Here is a 27630-nt window from a genome sequence, read left to right as displayed (position 1 = left end):
GGTGATTTATAATACAAAAAAATGATCTGTAAATGTATATGTATTATATAATATATTTACAATAAACTGAAAATATTTGGAGTTTTTAATAAAAAAAATATATTATTTTAAATCTTAACTTAAATTCCCGTAATTTTTTTTTGTATAAAACTCGAAAATAAATAAATTATACAAATGAAAATAAAATTTGCACTTATATCAATTAAAATTAAACAATATTTTATTCAAAAAACAACTTAAGAAAGTATTATATTGGCCACAAACTATCTTCGTACAGAGTTGAGTGGGTGGTCCTTAAAGGTGTTATATTGGTTAGGAATGAGAACAAAATACTTTTAAGTTTTTTAGTGATGAGTAAAACTAAACAAAAATGCGATTTATAATAGTGCTTGGCTAACGATATCATTCTATGTGAGTAATATATAATTGGAGTATAGATAGACTAGTAATGATAGCCTCACGTTTTAAAAAAAGAAGTTTAAATAAATCTCCTAAATACTCTTTTTAACAATAATTACAACACGGCATAAAACTAGCCTAAAAGTAAGATAAATAAACGGCGAAAATTATAAATCATTGGATTGTTTTTCAGTATAATTTTGCTCGTGGCATGAGGAAAAACATTTGCGAAAACCAGCTTTCAGGGAATCCGTGGCTGAACAGAAAAATCCATTGCTGTTTAGCGTTTTGAGGTGGACCGGTTTCCCATTTGAAAAATCTTGCATTTTATTAGAGGCGGAAGAAAATTTTCGAGTTGAGCGATTTTCTGAAAAGGTATTTATAAAAAATATATAGATAAATCATAAAGAATATGTAAAAATCAAGTTTAAAAAAACTATGTATAACAAGTGTACTAGGATATATTTTGTAATTTGGTAGAGTTGTAATGGACTTAGAGAAATTGTCGGAACAAAAATCTTCTTCCTTGGATTCCGAAGAACATCCAGAATCAAAATCGGTTGTGGAGTCAACATTACTAGATTGAGTTAATATTTTATATGGATTTAGATAGATCTTTAAATGCGGTTTTTTTAAAAAAGTCCTAAAAATTTGATTCGTATAAAATGTTTTGTTATTAATTTTTTCGCATGCAATTTTAAAACCATAAAATCTATAAACTTTATATTTAAAAAAGATGTTTACAAACCTTAAATCCCTTTTATGATCGCTGGAATCTAAAGATTTCTTAGTGCATTCATGTGTACCCTTTGTAGTAGCCTTACCATCGGGAAAAAAAGAAGAGACGGAGGGAGATTTAAACAAATGCAGGAAGGAAGTGAACGGATTTTCCAATGAATAATCTTTGGGAATGTAATAGGTATCATCTCGCGACATTAAAGCCCCCACATGTCGCGGGCTGGCCAACAAAAGAGAATGCTGTAAAAGACCAGGCGAAATTAGTATGTCTTCATTATCGTCTTTATTTACAGCAAGTGGTACAAGATAACTATCATTGATCTTATTATTATTTGGAGTTGTAAATGGTGAAGGGTTGTTTGTGTTAACTTTCGCAAACGATGCATCCTCGTCGTTTATAACAGAAGAGATATTGGTGCCGAGATTTGTCGTAGACAAAGGATATTCCTGAAGGATTTTTTTATATGTATAATTAATTTTAAATTTATTATTTCGTGGAATAAAAATATTTTACTTATTTATATATTTTTATTATATCTTCTATTATAATATGGCAATATACCTGACGCAATGCTTCAGGTTTTTCTTGTAACCAAGGTTGTATTTCCAAGTATTCATCAGATAATGTTCTTCTCAAAACACCTAATAATTAATGATATCATGAATAATTTTAATGAATATAAATTTTTTTAATAAATACTTTCAGAATTATATAGTAAGTGTAATTAATTTCGAGCCAGGTCGAGCAAACCGGCCTGACTCATTTGGAAAATATACTTGTAAAAACTCGACCCGACTTAACTTGAAATGATTTTCGGTCAAATAATTTAAAATCCTCTGGACCCTACCCATAAAAATACTAAGACATATGATATAACCTTTATTCGTTCTTATAACTGAGACATTCCCCTGGCATCGGTATTTTCCAGTGAAAAAATTATTATCCCGAAATTTGTTTATGATGATATGTAACAATTTGTTTATAGCACCGAATGAGGGTGGCCGCCAGTCTGGATCAACCTAAGAAAAGGATATATATATATGTAAAATGCGAAATATAAATTTCGTGATATAAAAAAATGGCTGTCAATGGTCTAATATGCTTCAAATCAGTAGCGTCGTTAGAGGGGGGGGTGTGGAAAAAGGCTTTAGACAACTAAAAAATTAATATTTTTTTTTAAAAAACACATGACCAAGGGTGTCGAATTGGCCGGCAAAACCAAAATAAGCCGTTATAATCTTCCGAACTAACAGTAAAAGTGAGCTATTTCTAATTGAAATAGCGATGCCATTGCGCCAAGTTATTATATGTTCTATGCGTTTATATTGAGTATAATCATTTAAATTTAACATAATAATTTACCATGCAGCACTTGAACGCTAATTCTAAGAAGTCCGGAGGAGAATCAACACATATCTTGCTAAAAGCTATGTAATCTAAACCAAAATTCTGGATTTTTTTATAAAAGAAATATGTTTTAAATATTATATATAAACTTTATCTTTCTTTCTTGAATAATAAATGATTTTCAATATTAAAAATTGCTCATAATAAATAAATTTATCTAGTGACCAGGATGGATGACCGACAAAATGTATTCTAAACTTGATCTAGATACAGTTGACTATATTAATTGTGAAACAATCTAAAGTGGTCGGGGTAATTTTCAAGAGAGCTTTTTTTTAAAAAAATTCTTATAACCCACCGGATAATTAATGATCCGGGTTTGGCTCGGGGAAAAAAAATTCGATCCAGTACATCTCTGCTTAAAAAGTTCTCACACTTCTATCGTTTTGATTTTGTATACCTGGGAATTATAAATGTTTTGTCGGCCATAACGTTTACGACATTTAACAGATTTCTTGTCATCTGATAATATGTTATACGTGGACTAAACTGTAATACCTTGAAATCTCATAATTAAATAATGAACCCTCTAAATATTACAAAAAAAAATGGAAATGCAATTACCATAGTACGCGGTAAGAAATCGGGATCTGCTTCTATTCTCCCAATCATTTCGCAAAGTATTATACCGAAGGAAAAGATATCAGCCTTTAGGTTCATAAAATAAAAAAAACATAATTTTTTAACACATTAAACTTTATAACATCAATGGGCGTGTTCGAGTCATATGATACTTATTAATACAGAGGCATAGGGAGACAACCTTTTAATGGCTGATCCAATATTTCCGATCTTATACGACTTATCTAAAAGCGTTTTTAAAATCGTAATTATCCTAAACTTATTATTTAAATATTCCTATTCCGTTTATCTAATTTTCTATTTTTTAAAGCATCGTATCATAAATAATATTTCGCCCTTTTGATTTTCCGGATTGGTCAATTTAGAATATGGTCTAATGCCGGATATTAAATAACCGGTATGTACTTATAAACTTTTAAAAAACTTTTGTCATCAATTTACAAATATAAATTATAAATTGTAGTTTAAATATTTTATTTAAAAAACTAACTTTTGTCATCAATTTACAAATATAAATAATAAATTGTAGTTTAAATATTTATTATTTTATTTAAAAAACTAACTTTTTCATCGTAATATTTTCCTTGTAAGCATTCCGGAGCCATCCAAAATGGAGATCCGACAATTGGCAATCGCGATCGTAAACTAATGTATAAAAAAAATACAATTCGAAGATTTAAAATTGTATAAGTTATAAACGCAATCTATAGTAGTGATTTGCATCAGGTCTAATTTTTAAAGCCCGATACGAACCTGCCCAAATCTTTTTAAAAAATATTATGCGCGACCCAGCCTGAACCAAAATTATAAGAAGGTCGGGCCGGGATTTGCAAATTTATTCTAATATATAGATCTTTAGTAGCCCATAGCAACCGATTTTTTATAAAAAAGACGACATAAAAATATTTAAAATCAATTAATCAGCTGGAAGGAGATAATGATTCAATATTCATTTGAGCCGTAAAATAGGCATATCAAATTTTTACCAGAATTTTCAAAAAAAAATTCAGGAGTCAAGTCAGGGCTAAAAATTTCGACTAGGGTAGATATTTTATCTATAGTATATTTGTATTAAAAAAATTATTAATTAAACACTAAAAGTAAAATAAAATATGCATATTTTATACCAATTTGATTTCGGTATTTTGGAAGCTAACCCCAGATCACCAACTATGGCAGTGTAGGCACGACAGTTTTTTCTTATCAGACAATTCTATAGAAATAGGGGGGTGGGGGGGGGTAATTAGATTATTTTTTATTGAGATAAGAGTTGTGAAATTAAATTTCAACTCCAGCTACAATATATAAAAAAAGCATTTATGTTTACAGATTTGTTAATATATGCTCGTTAAATTATTTTGAATCGGGAAAATACCCTATGTGGATTATCAATTATTTAAACTTTGGAGGTAAGGTCCCTGTGAAATATTCCCTTGCCGTGCAAGTATTTCATTCCCTTTGTTATATCGATACCCAGCCCTATCCTATCATCCCATGGCAATTCAACATCCGTGTCTAGGATCAATTGTTCCAAATCACCGCCATTTATAAACTTTAATTATTTTTTTAAAATGTTTTCATTATTATGTGAAGTTTTATTTATTTAGTATTTCTAGCTGGGTGTGGGAAAATAAAATCAACTTTATTTAAATCAAATAATCTTCTGAAAAAAAATTGATTCAAAATGATACAGAAATTCATTACTTAACTATAAATATTCTTAGAAATTATTTTAGCACTTTAGAAAGAGGGACATAGCCACATTACATCTCTTATCCAGTAATTGTGTTAATGTTAAAATACCTTATAATAAATTTATTTTATTAACTATACGACTTTAAAAAAACACTAGCCCTTTTTAAGGTGGGTTTTAAATTTATTATTTGTTCAATGTAGTTATGTAATTGATGCTTTTGTAATGCAGTGGAAAAAATCTCAATTTTTCAATATTCACTGATTCATAAAAACTGATCAATCAAAATTAATAACTCATCTTATCTTAAGCTCTAAAAATATGCGGGAAAAAAGTGATATAAGACAACCTCTTAATCTATAACGATTAAGGTTATATATGGGATTTTATCAGCGACACCAGTAGCACAGCTTACAGCGGTCACTAGCCCCCCTTCCCCAAAATCGATGAAATTATTTAAATATTTTAAAAAAAAATAAAACAATATTCTCGTAGAAATTTTTTTTCTCAATTTTAATCTCATAGACAGTAATTATATTAATTGTAATATAATATTTAAAGTATAAATTATTATTTTAAACAAACAATGTCAGATATGATTATGATGATAACGAAATGAAATATATTTCCGTAGCAATTATTTTTGTATTTATAATATTACACCATCATCAATATAATAATAAGGCATTGTTCAAATCCTACATTTTTTTGAAAGTTAATTTATTACTAAAACACTATTACATTGCAAATTATCTAATTTGAGTACACTTAATGAAATTTTATTTATACAATTAAAACAAAATTTTAGGGCGTGAAAATATGAAATGGAATAACCCAAAAAAATATTTCTTGCATTTTTTAGTATAATATGCCTAGATTATAAGAGATTCTAAATCAAAATTTCTATAAAATACATTGAAAAGTTATAAATACATTGAAAAGTTATAAATACATTGAAAACACATTTGAGGTCCGCCATTGAAAAAATTTAGAAGAAATATGAAAGGCAATGGTGTCTACTACAGCCAAGATTACAGCTGACTTGGACGTATGTAATAAATGAATCATCAGTCAAGGTTTAGTGTTGATAAACGGCTTATTTTTCAAAACGGCTAATTATACTTTAGCAAAAAAGTATTACGCAAGCCTGGAGATTTTTTGCTATTGGCAGAAAGGTTTGGAAATCCATAAACGAAATCTCCAGGCTAGCATATTATTTTGGCTAAAATATTTTAAAATCGTCTATATCGTGCTGTTTAATCACACTAATCTGGGTAGTATTAAATGGCATTGCTGTTAAATAGATACATATTTATACAGTTTTTTAAAAAAAACTTTTATATACCAAGATGTATACATTTTGATTAGTTGTTTTTAGTGTTGAAACGGCCTGATTTTTTAAAAACGGTTACTCAATATTTTAGCCAAAAAATAAGAAACGAGCCTCAAAATTTTGTTAAATCTTCTATGAGCTAAATCTCCAGGCGTGCCTAATATTCTTGGCTAAAATATTAGGATCGCCATTTTTAAAAATTGAGCCGTTTAACAACGCTAGTTGTTTTAAAATCAAATTATAGATGATTAAATAAATTAATAAAATTTCACATAGCTTTCTTTTAAAAAAAAAGTCAAAAATTTTTTGCAATTTGTGTTTACGCCCCTCTATGAATTTTTTTTTTAATTATAATAACCAAGGATCTATTAAAGTTTTATATGGAAACAAAACAAAATAATCATATGATTAATAAATATGTTAATTTAAAAAAGAAATAATAAACATTTAACTTTTTTGATTTCATAAATTATTTGGCAAAAGGTATTGTAATAAAAACTATTTTTCAGATAAAACGGCCGTGTCGTGATAAAATGTAAGAATTTATATACAAAATTTAAGTCTTTTTACGTTTTAAACAAGAATTTGGCTAAATAATTTATATAGTATTTATAAAGTTATTTAATCAAATCAACCAAAAAAATATAGTTACTCAAATTAGTTTAAAGAAGTATAGCATTCTATTCAGAAAAGCAGACATCTTTTTTTTGAACTTTTTATATGTAGATTTTGACATAAGACGCTTTACTTTTTAAAATACGCTTAAATTGTGTACTTATTTCTTACGTGTTTCAGTCTAAAAATCATATCATATTCTATTTATTACAGCTATTTAGAATTTTAACTAGAAAAAGACAAAAAAAACCAAGGCTGAGAACCCTCCTAAAAAAATGCCTTCGGATTTGGATTTAGTGAAAAATCTCTGAACCCGGTTCGGGTTCAGGGTTCGGAGACCAGAAAAATGATGACTTATAAAAATTAGTTAAAATAACAGAAATTTATTTTAATTAATATTGCCATAAAAACAATTTATCATCATAATTATAATATATAGAGTAAAATATACTATCATACAATTTAAAAAATTATTACATTTCTAATTTAAAAATTTTATTTAGGCGAATTATCCGATTATCTTCTAAAATATCCTCATTAGACTTCCAATTTAAAATTTTTTTTAAAGAGCTTGGACCTTTGAACCCTAAATTTAAAAATGGTCAGGGTTTTGGTTCAGCGAAATATCGAGGGTTCAGGAGGGTTTGGGTTCTCAGCTTTGAAAAAAACTGCAGGTTTTAAATTAATATTAGTAAAAGACATTCTTTCGAGACCGAAAAATATTTGGTTGGGCATTTTGAGACCACAGACTCATGAGAGACCGTTTATAAGCAACCTATCAAACATGGGGTAATATAGACCAGAAGCGGGTTCGGACATCTTTTAGAAAATCGGGTCTCGATTAAGTTCCTATCCTGCTAAATAGAGTTTAAAATGCCTGAATCCGAATTCGGGTTCACCTAGATTTATGAGAAAGTTATAATAGATAAAAAAATTAATACCTCTGTTAGTGCGTGAAGCTGTCCCCCATTAACGCATACACCGAGAAATCTAAATTTTTTAAAATATTGAAAAACTTTATATAAATTTTTATAAAAAAATGTAATATACATATATTTGATCAGTTTCATCTTATTACTTAAAAAATACGCCGTGAGCCGAAAGGTAGAAAATGAAATCAAACTAAATAAGAAAATATTAGTAAAATATGAGAATATATTCAATCGTGTTTTAGAAAAGTTCGGTGGTAATCGAAGAAAGTAAACATGAAATAAGCAATTTTTTGGCAAAAGTTCTATGACCGATTAAGTAAATATTTGCAAATTTTATCGCAAAATAAAAACAGCAATTTTGATTGAGCAATTAATAATTGTGCTTGTAATCTGATAAGGGATATCAAGTAATATATCAAGGCACATTTATTTACATCGTTTAAAAATGTCTCGAGAGGATTTAGAAAATATTCATGTAAACACGAGGAAAAAAATAATGAATCATCCAAACCACATAAACTCAAATTGTATAAATCGCTTTCCAGATTATTTCCGTATAAACTAAAATAAACATTATTTTAATAAAATTACGACTGCCAGTTTTATCCAACTCAATTTCTTATAAATTAACCACCGTGTTCACTTGCTAGTTAGTAGCAATAAAAATATAATATAATTACTTAAAATGCAAGGATAACGGAATCAATTAATCAAATAGATAATTTAATCTTTAAAATTTCAAATCATGGCACGCAAAAAAAAATAATATTTGACCTAAACTTGACATCAATGATATTTTAAAATATTTTTTTGTTAAAAAAAAATCAAGTTGCTTTGCTAGAAACCTTAGTTATCAACTTAATAAATTCAAGATTTAAAATATATACATTTTTAAAAATTAATTAATAATTTTATATCGATCGAAAAATTTAAATTTTTTATTTTTTTTAAAATATGTAAAATATTATAAGAATGTTGTATGCCGAGCTGACGACGGTGAAATATTTGAGTAATAAAATAAATATTAATCTGAATCAAATATAATTATTTATTCAGTTTTCGTTATTAGTTTATTAACTCATTACGGTGAGAATAAAAGAGATAATAATATATATTTTTATATATAAAAATAATAAGGAATTGATGAAAAAAAAATGCGCGTAATTAGCTAAACTCTACTAACTTATGAAATTTTAATAAAAGAGAAATAATATTGTACTTATTAAGTAATGGAAATATAAATTATAAAGTATTTTTTTTATATATAAGATAACTTTTTGAATAATAAAATCGATAAACTTTTAAATAAAAATCGTTATCATTTTCAAGAAAAAAAAATATAGACCTATTATTTTATAATATAATTAAACTTATCGGGAAAATAAAAGATAAATGAGTCATTCATTGTGATAAAATAATTTAATAAAAATGTAGTAGAAACTTTGGGAAGGAAAGGAAGCAATATCAGGAAATAAATATATTAGAATAAATTGGCAAATCGATTAATTTGATCGGGCCATAAACTAACGGGTCGAACAAAGGGTTCTTCCCGGCCAACTCGGAATTGGAATTTCCTAGAATATAGTTTATAATTTTTTCATGTTTTACTTTAAAAAAGTGATAGATCGGACTTTGACTTTTGAAAAACAAAAAAAAAATGGTCAGAAATATATGAAGAATAAAAAAGGTTAGATTAAGTGTTCAAGTCAAGAAGGACGTAATAAATAAGTGTTTCTGAGAAAATAAATAAGGGCGGGCATATTGATTCTCCCCTTTCTTTGCATTTCACTTTATATAAATTTAAGGTTGAAAAATTTAATCAAACTTGAGAACGTTGGGGTGAGATAAAGAATTCATCAATTGAATCTCCCTTAGCACGTTACATCGATTACTATTATGCTTATTGACTTTCAAAACCATCGTCTCATTAGTCAATATATGAGTAACCTATTGAATTTTTTATAATTATTATTTAAAAAATATTGAATTATTTATTTCCTGTAACAAAAAAAAATCTAAACTTTTTTGCCGCTTTAGGTAAAAACAAGATAAGTTTTAGATTAAAAAATTTTGTATATTTCCTGAGGTTTTAACGGTTATCTTTTTCTTCATTCATCTTTAAAAATGAAAAATGTGTTTACCTTTATGAGAAAATTCTATTATTATGATGACTAATATTGTTTGTAAAATTGTAAGGAAGGAAGGAAGATAAAAAATCATAATTCCTAACAATCAAGCAATTAAAATAAAAATGAAATATTTTTAAAATATTATAATAAATCTTTTTACAAAATTATTATTTTCGATTTGATAGCCGATTAAAAAATTAATAATAAGAGGTAAATATAATATTACTTTGCCAAAAAAATAGTGGGTCTTAATGATATATTCCGATCTGAGTGGCAAAAAAAATTTATGGGCTGGGCAAATTGTTTAAAATATTTTTAAGCTTTAAATATGTGTTAGCTGATAAATTAAACTAATTTATATCTTTTTCTAACAAAATTATTATGGACCGGGCAACTTGCATAAAAGATATTTGACCGAACCAAAAAATTCGATAAAATTTCCAAGGGCCAGTTTGAGCTGGGCCGATTTCTAGTCGGTTTATCGCTTAAAGGTAATAGTTATAAATAATCGTCTACACGGAAACAGACGTATTTTAATTAATAAAGTTTTTCCCTAAAATGCATAACATATTTTGAAACTACCTTATCAAAAAAATCAAAAATGATAATTATTAATTATGTATATTTTGTAGTGTAAAATTGCGGTAAATTTCTGGCTTGATTTAAAATTTTATAATTGATTATCATTTTTAGTTTTATCTATTATTAACTAAATTTTCAGATTTACAGAACCAAAATCAAATTGCAGTATTTAAAAATTGGATATTTTTTTGAATTTTAATATAATAAAATAAGGATTCAAGTGCAGATAGTAATAAATGTGACCAAGCATATCAAATTATACATAGGTGAAATGGGCCAGTTAATTCGATGGATGATAGCCAACATATCCATGGAGGGGCTAATGTCCATTGTGGTGTATATGATTTTTAATGGCATATATTTTATAGAAGGAATATATTGATTTGGGTTTCTGCTACGGGTTTAAAAATACGAATAAAAGCTAAGGGCATACCAGAGAGATCTTTTAGCGCATAAGGCTAAAAAGTGGCGAACTATTTTAAAAGTAAAATAGGAAAAAAATATATTTAAAACTACCTTTGTAATAATTAATAACTTATGTAATAGTTTAACTTCTTTTTTACGACTATTAAGCGCTTAAAATCTCTGGTATGACTTAAGCCCATGTAGTGTTGTTAAAAGGCCGAGTTAGAGCCAATTTTTAAAAACAGCTAATTCAATATTATAAAGCAAAATATTTCCTAAGTTGGAGATTTTGCTAATAGATGCCCAAACATTCGTGTCATCTATGAGTAAAATCTTTAGGCTTGCGTACTATTTTTCTAGAAAGAATATTAAGTTAGCCGTTTTTCAAAATCGGCGGCTCAAATCGGGCCGTTTAACAACACTAGCCCCTTGAATACTTAAATATGTTACAATGTTTAATATTTAGGGGTCGCTTTTCAAGGCTTAATTTCACAAATATCAAATTCCTAGTTCAATCAATCGAATTCTTAACAGAAATAACTAGAAATAAGTTAATCCGTTTCCAGTTCACTTATTTTTTTTTTAAAAAAGGATATAAATCTTATAAACTATATTACATTTTTTCTAACAACCCTATTTCATTTTAATTTTCATTTTTTTTATCTATCGTATGCATGAGAATTTTTTAGTTTCAATTTCAATATATTATTTATTTTTTTAAAAAATGAACTATTAAAATGAAAATCTATTTTATTTTTTTATTTATTTTTTCACGGCTCTTTAAACAAATCAAGAAATAACCCATTTAAATATTTTTTAAAAAAATCAAAAACTATCTATATGATACTCTTAAATTTTATCAATTAATTTTATGTGTATTAAAATTTTTAAAAAAAATAATGGGGTTGGAATTAGAGATCTGCAAAGTGCTGCAAAAAACAAGGCAAGGCGTCATTTCTAACAATAAAAAAACTATTATAAATTTTTATATTTAAGAAAATTCAAGCCGTGCAGGGCGGGCAAATAATTCTTATTTCTAATCGGTCTTTTAGGGACAAATAAAAAATTTGGGTCGTGTTTAAAAATATTCCTCGATGCAGATCCACTCGTTGGAATTATCGTTATGAACTAGAATTGTACAACAATATTATAATATATCACATAAAAGCTTGTAAAAATTAAATTTATTCATTTTATTTTTAAAAATCGTTCGTGCTTTAAAACAAAAGAATTAATTTTCCTAATTTAATAAACAATGTTTAGATTTGATAGCTTAATTATTATTTTATAGAATGGCACGTTTTTGACTGAAAATAATAAAGTATAGTTAGATATTAAAAAAATAAGATATAATTAAAATCGCAATAATATCCTAAGTAACGTTTACACGAAAAAAAATGATTGACAATTTTTAAAAATTTTTTTATTTAGCTACTGAGACTGACCGTCGAATTTCTCATTATTTATTTGTCAGATACTGATTGATTATTTACCCCTTTGCAATATTTGAAAAGTGTATGAGAGGGTGATTATTTATTGTTATAAAATAATATAAATGACCAAGTCGCTACTCGCTTACCTACTATTGATTATTTATTAAATTTAATACCTCTTAAATTATGATAATAAAATAAAAAATTTAACCTTAAAGACTTCCGAAAAAAATCCGGTGCCAATCAATTCGGGTTCGAAATCGTCTATGCGATAAAGCCTGTTGACGGCGGATTTGATGGCTCTAAGAGAGGGCGGTGCGATAAAGTTAGACATGGAGTGGTTATCACAAATTTTAAGCTTCCCGTCGAACGTTTTTAAGGGTTGATGGAGAGGTTGGGAACAGTTGTTTGAAGGTTGGATTCGGGCGGCGATGTTTTCGATGAAGGATTTTCTAACCGAGAGTGATAAGGAACAAAAAGACATAATCGGAGAGGGAGAGATCGATGGGTGAAGATTATTTTGATGATTTGAATCCTTATTATTAATCGAAGCCGAAGAACTTTCTGGGATGGTTAAAGCGAAAGTTTCCTTATCGAGAGCAGAGTGAAAAGAATTTTGTGTGGTAAAAGGGTATGAAATTTTTATGGGTAGGTAACACCAACGATCTAACCCAGAATCCTGGGAAGCGTAAAGCCGCTTTTGGTAACTTATAAAAGGATTCGCGTTACTGAAATCTTCGATTCCAGTTCTCATTTCTGGCGGGATTTTATTTTCAAAAGAGAGCTTACGTTTGGTAGATTTATCGTACAATGATCCGTGACTATCGTGGCGACTAAATGAGCTGGTTTCCGTTGTAGCAGCATCAGTATGAGAGCTTAGACCGAATCCCGAGAATTTATCGGATTTCGTCCTAACGTAATAGTAATGATTTCTAAAAGAATTTCTTTTATTAAGGATTCGAGTTTTTGTCGAGATGCTAATGTTATCACTTGATGAATTGAGCAGTTGGTATCCTTTTGAGTCATTTATATCGACGTCATTAGATCGAAGAGAATTTAGATATGGAGGACTTTCGGACATTGGATAAGTTATTTTATTGTTGTAGTATGGCGGTGGCGTAACGTGTTCTATATTTAATGAGCTGATGATTTGTGTTTTGAAGGTTGAGTTAACTTTGTAATTACTTATATCCGCGTGTGGAGTGTTTTCCGGAATTTTGATATTCATGTTAGGTATAGAAGGGTCAATCAAATCTCTCGAAGGCGGAGAAGAGCTCAAAGGCGGATGTTGAATATGTCTTATACCGTATATCATTATAAAACAATTCCTCTCTTTTGCTTCGTATTTATAAAAATTACACTAATGAACGAAGGTGAAAGATTATAATTTTCATATAATCGAGTTCTACACAATAAATAAAAAAATATATAAAATTTTATTTTATTTTTTAAATATAATAAATAGGTAAAAACAAATATATTAAAATATTACAAATACAAATGATATTTTATAAATTAAATGTAATGGATAGATGATAATAAATTGTACGATAAATATTATAAATAATATTAAAAAGGTATTGATAATTCATTGTGGGTAGTATTTTTTTTATTTTTCAAAAACTCTCATCATAATATTATAAGACCAACATGCCTTTATGGTTTAGTATTAATAAAAATAAAATGTAAAAAAGCGGCAAAAGGCTCCATAAAAATTTTTTTTGTAAGCATTTAACACACAGAAAAATGAACTATGCTAACCTTATTTTATTTATTTTTTATTACTTATTAGTTTTATGATTAAAAATTTATTATTTTTGCGGTATTTTAAAGTCAAAATATGGGTAGTGGATAATAAACTTTTTAATTTTTTCTTCTTATATTTAATCTGGTAAATTGTAAGGCTGAATTTTAAAAAGACTATTAAAGCGAAGAAGGAATATATATCTTCATTGTTCCAAAAAATAATTTACGAAAAAAATTAAAATTCCTCAAATTTTTAAGTTTGAAAAATATTTCGTACATAATAAAAAATATCAACATATTATGTCGGGTTTATGTTTTACAGGTCCTCTAAAAAAGCTAAGGGTAAAACTATGAGGGCGCATTTTTTCTACCAGATTACAAATGTAACCGCATACCTTTTTTCAAAAAAGTTTTGGACAGTAGAACGGTCTGATGAACCTCCTAGGAAAATTATGCGATTTGTATGGATTTTATAGATTCCGCGTTGACAAGGAGCCCCATTTTACTGGAAGATGCAATTTGCAGATGCTCTAATAATTGAATTGATAGAATCAGTACTTCGCTAAGGATATCTTGATATTTATCAATTTCTATTACATTATTTATAAAGAAAATATATCCTAAGTCTTTTGCATTCATGAACCCCATGCCATTATACCATTAGCATAAGGCTAGCAATCAATATGGAAGCATGGTCTTATATAATCCAATATCAGAGAGACCTTAAACTTATGTCAAATTTTGATTCGTCGGTGAATATTGTGTTCTCCCATTATGTATTATAAAAAAAAAAATTATATCTTTTCTTCTTACGTCCTCTATTTTGAGTAATCTCGAAATCCCCGGCTATTTTTTATATATACGTCATTATATTTTAACTGGTAGATCGACTTAAAGTTAATTGGTTATTTAAAAAAAAATAAGCAGACGGTAGTTAATTTTTATAGGATAGATAAGTTAATATGGGCTAACATTTTGCTAATCTAAGCGTTGCGGATAGCTGTGTACAACGTGGCAATTTTTAAAACACTTAGAATTTAATTCTAATTAAATTTTTAAATAAATTAATATGACATACATTTACATTAAATAGAACATTTTTTTTATTTGAAAATGAATGTAGGCTAAAAAGGATGGGTGCTCGAATTTCAGTGAGGTGGGGTAGTACATAGTATTTTTAATCACTTTTGAAGTTGATGTAGATTTATACCACATGTTTTGGAATGTAACCTTTAAAGTTGCTTATAACATAATAAATAATATCATTTATATCATTATTTTATATATTTTTATATAATATTTTTTTTGAGCCACCTGAGGGGTGCCATGCTAATATAGTAAAGATTTTATATAAAAAGGATTTAAAAAGTTAGATTAGCTCCCTGAGAAGGAGGATTCTAGTGAAACTATTGTAATTCAAATTATGTATGGCGATAGAAAGCCTTTGCCTGATGTAAAAACTTTTCCTAGGTTCATTGGTAATCTTAAGGATATGTAAACCGAGTTCTTATAAAGGTTAAAGCACGCCACCAAATTAGGGGAGATTATAGGCATAAAAATGTGCTCTTCGGATATTTCCAAATATTTATTTATTTTAGACAGCTCTTGGATATCAAAGATGTTTGTGTTAAGATTTTTAGGGGATCGATACATAGTCCCAAATTAGAAATGACCTTTTTTACAAGGAATTTGGGTTATGGTTTTCCATCAGATCTAAAAAAACCGATAGGTTCTAGAAGGGCATGTTGAATAATGGAATCGCATTGATTGTGTCTATGGAAACTTCATTTGAAGAGTAAATAGGAACACTACAATCAGAACAAAGGTGTAATAGGTAATTGAGCAGTTGAGAATACCAATGGCTTGTGTAATGAGTTACCATTGAAGATTAAGAGAAGGGATAGCTTTGAGGAACTCGTGCCCTGAGCCTTTTAGAAGACGAAAAGAGGAGAGGACGATTGAAACAAAGGCTTTCTATCTCCATACATAAATGAATTACATTAGTTTTACTGGAAGCCTCCTTCCCAAGGAATCAACCTAACTTTTTAATCCCCGAATCGGGTCGATTTTTAAAAACGGCCATGCCTCGAAATTTGGCAAATAGAGCTCAAAACCTTTCTGCCATCTATGAGCAAAATTCTAGACTTACATAATATTATTTTGGCTAAAATCTTAATCTCGCCGTTGGCTTTTTAACAACACTAATATTTATACTATTATAAATAACTAATTAATATTGTAAAAAATAATATATTAAAACTTATATGTATTAAATATTATCATTTATTATATATGATGATTTCTCAAATTCGAAATTACTTTTTAAATATTCTTACTTGCATAAAGCGCTCCTGTTTATAGTTTGATTAGTCTAGGAAAGCTATTTTTGGAGAAAAATTAGCATACCTTTAGAACTCAATCTTGAAAACAGTTAAAAAAATAATTAAGCTCAAAATTTTATAAAAAAATAAAATTTTTATTGTGTTATTTATTTTTATATTTCTTTTCATTTTTCAATACAAATAGTGGTTATATTTTTTTTTCAGTGCAATCATTTATTTAATACATACATATTTTCATCTTAAATTCCTTCAATTAAAATTTGAAGAAAAAATTATATTAAATGATGGGTTATAAAGATTATTTATAAATAAACTGCAATATAACTAGTTAGTAGTTATTTTAAAATATACTTTTCAAAAGTAACTTTTAACAACACTAATTAGAACTTGCCATTCATTTTTTCCCCCAAATATTGGATACCAATACCAACAGATATTTTTAAAGATAGAAGTAAAAGGTCTGATATTTTTAAACATAATTTTTTTTATCCATCTCTAATAAAGATTTGCCAAACCCGGTTATTTTTAATATCTAGATCTAATTCTTCAATTAAAGCTTATATCTCTCCTCGGTGGCTATCTATCTCTTTCTACGACAACCGTTTTATAAATCAATTGTGTTTGATATCTGTATTGTGTATTTGTAATGAGATCTTTTGATAAAAAACCTGTTTCATTTTTTTTTGTATTGAATATTTACTATTATTTTTAGATTTAGTATTTTAGTTAGACAGCTCTTAGTTGTTAAAAGATATTTTTTAAATGGATCTAGATACAGATACATCGTTTAAAAATTTATCTAGATACAGATTACAGCTTCTAAAAAGTTATCTTGATACAGATACAATTTAAAATGTATCTATGTACAGATACATTTTTTTATTATACTCTTAGATAAGGTTTGAATAAATCTAAATTAGGATTCTATTGTGAAAATTCATGAAATGATCTAAAAAATTTATTGACTCGATATCACATTTATCAAAATATAACTAAAATAATGATTTTAGATATTAATATAATATATGATTAATATAAATAATTTTATATATCATTAATAAAATAATATAATATATGATTAAATGATTATAAATAATTATTAGATTTCAGTAACAACTACTGTCTATCGGCAAATTATATTTTTTTGTGGAGTTAATGTTTTGATCATTTTTATAAATAAGGATTTTCAACAATTGAAAATGGCTGAATGCTATGTATAATAAAATCAGTTATTAAATCATCTAAAGTGGTTTGGGTTAAAGTCTGAGGTCTCTTGGAAAAAAAATCAATGGACGATGAGCCTAGTCCAATATTTTCTTTAATAGATTTTTTTTCCTTCCCCTTTTTTATTTGGATTAAGAGTGTTTGATGTTTTCTCTTAAAATTGTAAACATTTATTTAGTATCTATACCCTTAAATGTTTTACAATGTTGCAAGTTGTGGTAAAGCTAACTAAAATTTGCATATTTTTTGGTAGACATGGCAAACATTTTACTAACAAAGATTTGTTTTCTTTATTTTGAGATATTATTTTAAAATATGGTTTATAAATTGGTCATGGAAGAATGTCGTCATTTTCGTCATCAATATTAATCTTAAAAATTAATATAATAATTAATAAAATATAATAAAATACCAATTCCATTTCAATTAAAAATGGCAAATTCCTTGAGATGGATTGTAATATCAGAATTTGCTTGTTATTGATAACTCGGACATAATATTTAATTAATATTAAAAAATTATATATATATGTAAAATATTAAAACTTATATATAAATTGTTATATGCTCATATGAAATAAAATAAATTTTATATTCAAGTATTTTTATTTATAATATAAAAAAGCGTTAAATAGAAGTATATCAAAATGTATCTTAAAAAGTATCTGAAAACAGATACAGATACCTCTAAAATAATATTTAGATACAGATACCATATTTTTGTATCTAGATACTTTAACAACTCTGCTATTAATACCAAGAAATAAAAATATTATAATTTATTCTCAAATAGTAATCAAAATATAAGTTTAAAATATATAATATATCAAAATTTTAATTCCCGGTTTGGCCTATTAAAATTATTTAAGAAAAAAAATCAGAGATTTGTGTTATATGAATAAATTGTCCGGCCCTGTTAGTTAAATTTATAAAAATATTTACGCGGCCCGGTCACAATAATTGCTAGATCTCGTTTTTTAGAAATCTAACATTTGACGTAACTTTATTAAATTATTATTCATTATAAATCCCTGCCAGGATCTGGTTAAACAAAATTAATATTTAAAAAAAATAGTATATAGCGATCGATATAATAATTACTAATTTATAAAAAAAAATATAAAATTAAATTATCCCAAATTTTTTTTAAAAAAAATATAATATAAATTAAATATCTAGACATTTTAATTTTTTTATTTTAAAAAAAACATATGCTTTGGATGGTATAATTAAATTTACTTTTAAAAGATCCTTTATAATTATAAAATCAAAAATGTTTCATTCAATATCACATAAGAGTCGCGAAAGTTATATGTATTTCAAGGTTCGTTTTGCTTTTATTTATATGATAAATAAATGATAATTAAAAATTCTATTTAAAAAAAAATGATTACAAATAATATAATCAAAATGACCCATTATTATGTAAGGATTATAAACGACATAAATGGCTCTTTTTAAAATTGGTCATTAAATGGACATCTGTCATCATTTTTGGGGAGGGAAAAAGTTTTTTAATATAATCAGGTCTAAAATATTTTCTAATTTAATGTATCCTTAATTTTGAGAAATTATGACACCTGAATAATAAAAAAAAATTCACTTTTCGCGCAAAAAAAACCTAGCAACTACATGCTGTCTGTCATTATCTAAAATCAACGCCGCAAAGTAACGTTGATTCTTACGTTATTAGTAATTAAAGGCGCTCCTTTTTGAGGGAAATGAGAATGTCCATTGTCACTAGTTACTTTTTAAGTAATGTTTTACTAATTCAATACTAATTTAATTTCAGCTGAGTTTTTAAGAAACATCCAACAAAGGGTCTTTGAATATTTATTCAAATTTTATCCTGAATTCAAGTCTTGGATCATATAAAAGAAAAGGAAATTTAAACTCGTGACTCTCCATCTAGAACGGTAATTATGTATTTTTCATAATCTAAACATATCGTTCATCTATCATTATACAGAAAAAATTATAGTTATGCTATGTTGATCTATTGGTGAAATGAATATCACTTACCGTAGATCTGAATTTAAGGAGAGCATGATTTCACTTTTAAAATTTTAAAATGGGTCTTCTTGCGTTTTAATGAAATTTGGCTGTTTAACAAATCTGCATAAAATCGTAAAAAATGTGACAGAGTATCACTAGTAGTGAATGTATACTATATTAAATTGTATGAGATCGAAAAAGAAAATTTTTTAAAAGCAAATAACTGGAAATATTTCTCATATATATTCTAAAAAATCTCAAAGATAATTTTATAAAAAAATTGTCAAAAAGAATATCTAAGAAGCAATTTTTTTTAAAAGATTTATTTGAAATATAAGTATTATTTTCTTTAGATCAATATTATTTTCGTCTGGTATATAAAAAAAATATTACCATTTCCTAAATTTTTCGATCTCCGCTATTTCATAACCGAAACTTTCTTTAATCGAAATAAAATTTTATTTAGTATTATTAACTATTAAAAAGTAACGTAGTGGTAGCGCGTTTCTTTTATCGTTTACAGTATTTTTTTAAAGCAATTCGTGTTTTTTATCAAAACATTTTATTTTATCGAACAATACTAATGATGGCAACCATTTTAAATATATTCTAATCAAAAAATTAACTTTTGCGACGAGGTAAAAAAGAAATTTTTTTTTAATAAGTCGTGGGTGAGCCTTATATTGTTCTATATCAATTTTTTTTAAAACTTCAGGTGAGCATTTTTAAAGAAATATTTATTGTATTTTAAAATAGGAGATCACGCTATAATAATGCAAACTAAAGGGTTATTCTAAATTATATTGTAACATTTTCATTGTTGATATGGATAAATACAGTAGTGAAGAATTGATTTATCAAAAAAATGCATTTTGCCAAAAAAAGTGAAAATAGAATACAAATAATACTCAACCGACCAAAAATAATGAAATGAACTTTAATAAATGTCGATAAATACTATTTTGTTAAAATGGGTAAATATCCAATACCAAACAAAATATAGTATGTGCGCGTAGCCTGTTTTATTATCTTTTTTTTAAACAAAGAAAATCCGAACCAGAAGGATAAAAATAAAATAAAAATTGAGGCCTTGACATTATTTATTTATATATTTAAAAAGACATATAGTTAAATTTTTTTATATTTTTAAAAAAATTAAAATAACAAAAAAATATTATAAAACAAAAAAAATAATATTAATCTTTTAATGAAAACTACAAATAATTTTTTTTAATGATTAAAAACTAGGTAGTAAGGAGTAGGGCAGAAATAAGGTTTTTAATTGATTGAATAGCCACCCAAAAGACAAGACAATTTTCAAATCAATTATTAAATTTTAAAATATAATAATTATAGAGACAAACTGGAGAGTTCGTTAACTTAATATATTTAAAAAAAATGATATAAATTTTAATGCACTAAAAATACAATAGTGAAATCAGTGTCCAGAAATTTTAGGCTTTGAACGATAAAAAACGTGATTTCAAATGAGAATAATAGGTTAACGCGGCCGCCTGAATTTTATCAAATTGGGCATCTCAACGAGTAAGTTGAATAAATTTAAGCAGGTTTTAGAGGTAATATTATTATATTTTTAATAAGGTGAAAATAAAATAAATAATTTACAATCCACGACCTATTTTTTTTTATTAATTGATATTATATATTTACATACTCTATCTTACATTGTTATAATTTTATAATAGGTGAAATAAAAAAAATAAAATATGACAATTTTTTATATTTAAAATTATACAAATTTTTATTATAATAAAATAAATAAATAAATAGATAATTACTTATTCACTTTGTTATCTCTTGTTTATTTTAAAATTATATTCATAGTTTTTTTTTGTCATATATACTAATGATTTCTTATAACTACTATATGTATATTTCAATTTTAATCATAGGGATAATGGATAATTTTATAACCCCATCATTTTTCTGACTCTTATCATTTAAGCAAATTACCTTTCCATAAAGAGGCCACCTGATAAAAAAATTCTATTATACAATAAAATTTTTAAAAAAATATGAAGAATACCTTTAAATTAGATGTGTTTCCAACTATCTGAGTTTTATATAATTAGTTAAACCAGTCATGACTTATTATTATAATAATTTTTATGGTTAATTTTTTAAAAAAAATATAATTTATATAAAGCCTAACATTTTACAAGTCAATAATATTAATTTATATATTGTTTCTAAAAATTATGGAAAATAAAATAATTTTCCACCAAAGTTTAAATGACCTTTATTAATATTTTATTATTTATCCTTTTAACAAAATATTGATTGAAAGCTTAAAATTGAAAACTTTTAATTATATTAAAATATATCAGAACAGAATGCCTTTACATAACTTAAATTTTTAAAAAAATTACATCAGAACATCTTAAACTTTTTGATTCTTTTGAATGTAATTGATAATAATAATAATATTTATAATTAAAATCATCATTTATTTGAAACCCTCAATTTTGATTATTGAAAATTGTTTAGGAGAAAAAATTTTTTTTAAGTGTTATTTGTCAGACATGCAATCCCAGACCATACATCTGGTAAAATGGACAAAAAAGGTATTATTTTATAAATATAGACCAGAACTATTTATATTTTACAAATAATTAGTTATATTGAAAGTTAAAATTTTAATAAAATTTTCCAACCTATATCTGTAGTAAAAATTAAAAAACTGAAAACTAAGAATTTTTTTTTAAGCATTATGATATTCTTATTATAGTAAAGATTCTATCTACATCACATATTTATGCAATATTTTAATTTTTAAGTAAGAACATAATTAAAAACATAAAATTACTGTAATCAAATATATTTTTCAAAACTTCCAACCTTAAAACTTTTTTTTTTAAAAATTTAAAGTTTAAAATTTTGCATACTTTTTTCTAAAGATATCTTTAAAAATTTAAGCGCTATGATCAGGAGTGCTTTGAGAGGGGGCTGGGACTAATTCCTCTCGCTAATTACTTTAATTTTTAACCCCTTTTTAAATTTTAAGAGGCCAAGTTCTTGTGCCAAAAAGTTTTAATATTTTTTTCAAAGGTGTAAATTTGAATCCCCTTTCTTATTATTATTATAAATACTTAAAAATTTTATAGTCAAATATTTTTATGTCGTTGCAGTTTCTGCTTTATTTAAAATATAGAGAGGTTCATGACCAATAGGCGATAAATAGCTTTATTTTTAACAGGTTTTTAGCCAACTCTAAAATGTTAAATCAAATTTTTAAGCAAAAACTATCATCTTAGCATTGAGGTTTAAACTTACAGGATAGCTCAATCTTGGAAATATAATCTTGCCTCTATGCTTAGTGAATTTTGTCAACAATTATGAGTTAGCTGATTCAACAACTCAATAGGAGAGAATTAGTCCAATTTTAACAAAATCATTTAATTAAAAAACAATTTGATGTTAGGATAATTCAACTTACTAGGAAAAAAATAATAAATTAGGATATTTTTTTTGGTTTCTTTGATGTCCATATGCCAACTAACTATTTTTTATTGATTGACTCATATTCAAAAAAAAATTATTAAAACATGTTGACATTAATAAAATAATATATAAGCAAAGTCAACATGACAGAAAATTCATTGCAGACAAACCCCCTCCAAAATCTACCACTATCCTCCTAAAAAATTGCCCTATGGCCACCATACCTATCTATCTATTATGGTCTAACAACTTTATAATATTAAAAATAATGAGCCACCATTTATAATCCAAAACAATTCTAATTAAACTCTTCCAGGCCTTATTATTTATACCAGGTATAACAAATAATCATTAATTGGTAATATTCAATTAGATGTTACTAACCATCTTCTACGAGTGTGTATAACTTCAAACTGCATTAAAATGTCTGTGAATGAATGAGAATATTTATTATTAAATTTAATTTATTTATTAGTTAGGCTTAGAAATTTACATATCAAATTTTTTATCAACCTATAGTTCTATAAGTTTTTATAGGATATTTTTTAATTTAAATATATTTTTATATGGATTTTAAATTTTATTTTGTAGTTCTTATATATGTCATTTAAAAATAATTCACATTTTTTTGTCTACAAATAGCGTTTATTTTTATTTTACCCTATTCTTGGAATGCCTATTCCATTTAAAAAATGAAGACAAATCGTTCCTATCACCCACCCTCCTCTCATGTAAATGTGATAAGTAGATAACAGGGCTACATCTTATGATGATTATGGCAAATAAAGAACAAGTTTACAAGTATATAATTAGTCAAATTTAATATTCATAAATATATAATGGACCTTCTATATCAGAATGGATTCCAGATCCATTTATAAAAATATGGAAAATGAAATCTTATTAAAGAAAAATACAGCCCAAAGAGGTAAAGAAATGAAAGATTTGTCTATTTTTTAAAATTCTTATTAGATATTTTTTAATTTGAATAGATATTGGTGATATTAAATTTGTTATGTTATTTAAAAAATATTATATAAATAAAAAATTTATTTAGTGATTAAATAATTATTTTTTATTTTATACATATATTTTGGTAATATATATATAAATCCTCCTGTCAAATTTTTAAGCAATACAACACTGGCTAAGATAATAAAATTTGAAAACTCTTTAGACATCTTCTTTTGTTTAGATATAAAATTGTCCTTAAATTCCAAGTTATTAAGGAATGGTGATTAATTTGTCATAGAATGACTCAATAGAATTTAATCATATCAATAATTAAAAATAGATTTTTATTGTTTAAATAAGCTTTTGGTACGAGATAGAGAGATTGGCATAGCCTGGCATGGCTTGTAAAAATTTTGTGAACAAGTTATCCAGCCCATCCTAAAAAATTTGTCAGGCTCAAGTTAGGGCTAACCTCTAGTATGATAGAAAAATTCTAAATCCCAATAAACTCAATAATACATAAATAATTGAAGAAAAAAAAATTTAGATACAAGGATTTGCTATGAAGCCGTAAATTTTTTTAGAATAAAATAGTTTATATTAAAGCAGTAAGTTTTTATTATTTTTTTACTGTATATAATATTTTATATGTTAGAACTTATTAATAAAGGTAAACAAACTAATAATTATCAAAATATCTATAAAAAAAACCTTTTATAGATAAATAATCTAAGAACATGTTTAAGAAAATGTATAAATTATCATAAATTTTAAAAATCAATTTCAATAACATGTTTTAATTCAGAAGTGCCAATGAGTTATATTTGTGGGCACTTTAAAGTTAGAATTTTTAATTATAGGGTGTATAAAGATTATTATTTTTAAAAAGGCACAATTGTCATTTTTGTTCTAAGTAATAAATTTAAATTTTATTTATTAACCCCCACTCCCTCCCTTCCCAACAGCAATGTTTATTTAAATTAAAACATAAAAAAAAGGGTTTGAGTTTAAATAACAATGTTAATAAATTTTCATTTATGGATATCTTAGATATGAAACATGATATTAAAAAAACCTTTCCAATATATATATATCTATGTTTATATATAAAATTAATTAAATATCCTAAGACACCATATTTTTCTATAATATAAAAATATATACATCTTAATATGAAATTGATATAATTTTCAAATATACTTAGATAATTTTTATAATAAATTAAAAATTTTAATATAAAAAAACAAAATGTAATTATATACTTAACATGATTCTTACTACTGATTAAACCAATATATTTATATAAATTGTTTCATACCTTGTTCTATCATATTCAAATGAGTTGAACTGATCTTTATATATTTCGCGAGGAAAGTAAGATAAAAATTTTGCCATTTAAAAACATAAAATTAATTTAAGTGTAAATGTTATTATTAAATTCTGATCAGATGTATAATATATTAAAATAACATATTTGATTTGTGCTTGTAACAAACCAGTATATTTAAAAAATTTTATTTTTACCTTGATTTAAATAACTCATGGACTCTAAAAAATGAAAATATTATAATTATGTTGGAGGGATCAAGTTCTTCTGAAAAATAAAATATTATTTTAATCTCCTTAGATTATGGAGAGGTAAATATTTCCCTCTAAATGGCATAGTCAAATTTTATTCTTAAACCGGATTCCCATATTTTATACAATACAATATTTTATATTAAAAAACATATTTCCAGATGAAATGAAAATAATAAAAAACATGCATTTCTATAAAAAAAAACACTATATTATAATAATATTTTTTAAAAAAACTATTTAGTTTAATTTATTTTTTATAAGGTGTAATTTAAAGAAATCATTTATTTTTAAATATTCTTGATAAAAAACATTCAATTTAATATAATAATGATCGCTCGATTGTTATATGCAAATTATAATTCAATAAAATTACAGATTATCATAATAAAAATTAATATTCAATCACATCATCCCCACTCCCCATAAAAAATTTTAAAAAAATGGTTCCTGAAAAATCCTTTTATATGTTTTAGATAATTTTTTTAAAATATGTAATAGTAGAGGATTAACTGCTGTACAAATCACCATCGCTTTAAAAAGATTGTATTCATTCATGCCTGCTGAAATGCCTAATAATCCAATCGCACCCCAATTCTAATAAGGAACAAGGAGACAGTGTAAATAGTTAATTTGGTGAATGAATGTAAATATTACCAAGGTGCCTATGCCTAGATTCTGAATATGAAAAATGAGCCTGAGCTTCCAAAAACAAAAAGGAGTGATTATAATCACTGTTATTTAAAATATTTTTAAAACCATCTGATTTAAATCAGGTATTACCAAATAGACCAAGATCGCTCAAAATTCTGCTATTGTTAATTAAAAAGCTTTATAAATAAGATTGCGTTAAATAATTAATCAAAGCTGATGCAGTTTTCGCTTTGTAGAATCTATCAAAATATGATGAATCAACTTATACCAAAACGGGTTTTACCAATTAGAAGAGGGTCCTTGAAAAAATGGGCCTTAAAAAACAAAATAATTGCTGAATACATAGAAGAAAAGGATCCTAAGACTAAAACATTTTTCCAATTATTTCCAATGAACTAATTAACAATTTGAAAGAAAAATTTTAAATAAAATTTATTGGAAAAACAATATTACTGAAGAGGGATTAGTAAATTTAATTGAGGTTATTAAAAAATTCTTTAATAAAAGTTTAGAAATTATAAAGATTCTTACATCAGATTTTTTTAAATTTCTACATATAGAAATGTATTTCCAAATTATTTTCAGATATTCTCTACTATCAGCTTAGATCTTCCACATCGAGTGCAGAGTCAAATTATTTTTACCATTAAAGTAAATTATAAAATGAGAAAGCCGTTCGAGTTGTGATGCAAAAAAAGGTAACTTGGTTTTATTAGGACATGACTATATACTAAATTACTGAAACAATTAACCTTAAAAATTTTTGGCATCTGAAAATATATCTCAACCAAACTTATAATAATGTTTTATTTTTTTATAAGTTATACACTGCACAAGAATCATCATAACATCATTTGTAATATAGTTATAATTTTTCTTAATTACATATATTTTATATTTGAATCTGTTAATATGACCGATTAATACTAACCTTTAACTCCGCTGACATCATAAAGTTTTCTAAAAATATTTGAATGTTACGAGTTCAATTTTATTTAATTTAGAATAAATCAAAGTTACGAGTTTAATTTAATTTATTTTAAAATTTTTACATACTAAAATATCATGCTTATATAACAATTTACATATTAAAATTGGCGTACGCAGCGGAAGGGGGGGGGAAATCTCCCCCACCCAAGCCAAAAAATGGAGATGCCGGATATATTTTTCAAAAATATTATTGTTTATATTATATTAATTTATATTTGTTAATATTTATTCGTATCTCATAATAAATATATATTTAATTACATTTATTATCACATTTATATACTAAGTTATTTTATCAATTAATTTCGATTTCAAGTTTTCCGGCGTAATATTTACTTATTACTGTCAAATTTTTAGTGGCGTAATATTTATCTACCATTTTCAAATTTCTAGTCAAATAATAATTATTTCTGAAACTTCTTGTACAACAGGGAAAA

At 25.6% G+C, this 27630-nt stretch overlaps 1 protein-coding gene across 1 annotated transcript; it reads right to left on the bottom strand.

The window, feature by feature from the left end:
• On the bottom strand, positions 1-25347 carry LOC135928047 (probable LIM domain-containing serine/threonine-protein kinase DDB_G0287001). Its single transcript, XM_065464371.1, has 14 exons — positions 25290-25347; positions 12461-13654; positions 9526-9647; positions 7710-7758; positions 4530-4679; positions 4255-4340; positions 3691-3772; positions 3110-3193; positions 2501-2587; positions 2016-2157; positions 1700-1779; positions 1148-1584; positions 855-976; positions 1-766 (listed from the first exon to the last, which is right to left on the bottom strand). Exons 2-14 carry the CDS (start codon positions 13562-13564, stop codon positions 567-569), a joined length of 2745 nt encoding a protein of 914 aa, XP_065320443.1. The 5' UTR covers positions 13565-13654; positions 25290-25347; the 3' UTR covers positions 1-566.
• Between the last annotated feature and the right edge of the window lie 2283 nt (positions 25348-27630).

Source organism: Gordionus sp. m RMFG-2023, chromosome 4 (genome assembly GCF_954871325.1).
Source record: "Gordionus sp. m RMFG-2023 chromosome 4, tfGorSpeb1-WG-v2, whole genome shotgun sequence".
NCBI lineage: Eukaryota > Metazoa > Nematomorpha > Gordioida > Chordodea > Parachordodidae > Gordionus > Gordionus sp. m RMFG-2023.
The sequence above is the reverse complement of the archived record's forward strand: the minus strand, read 5'-3'. Positions and strand labels throughout refer to the sequence as shown.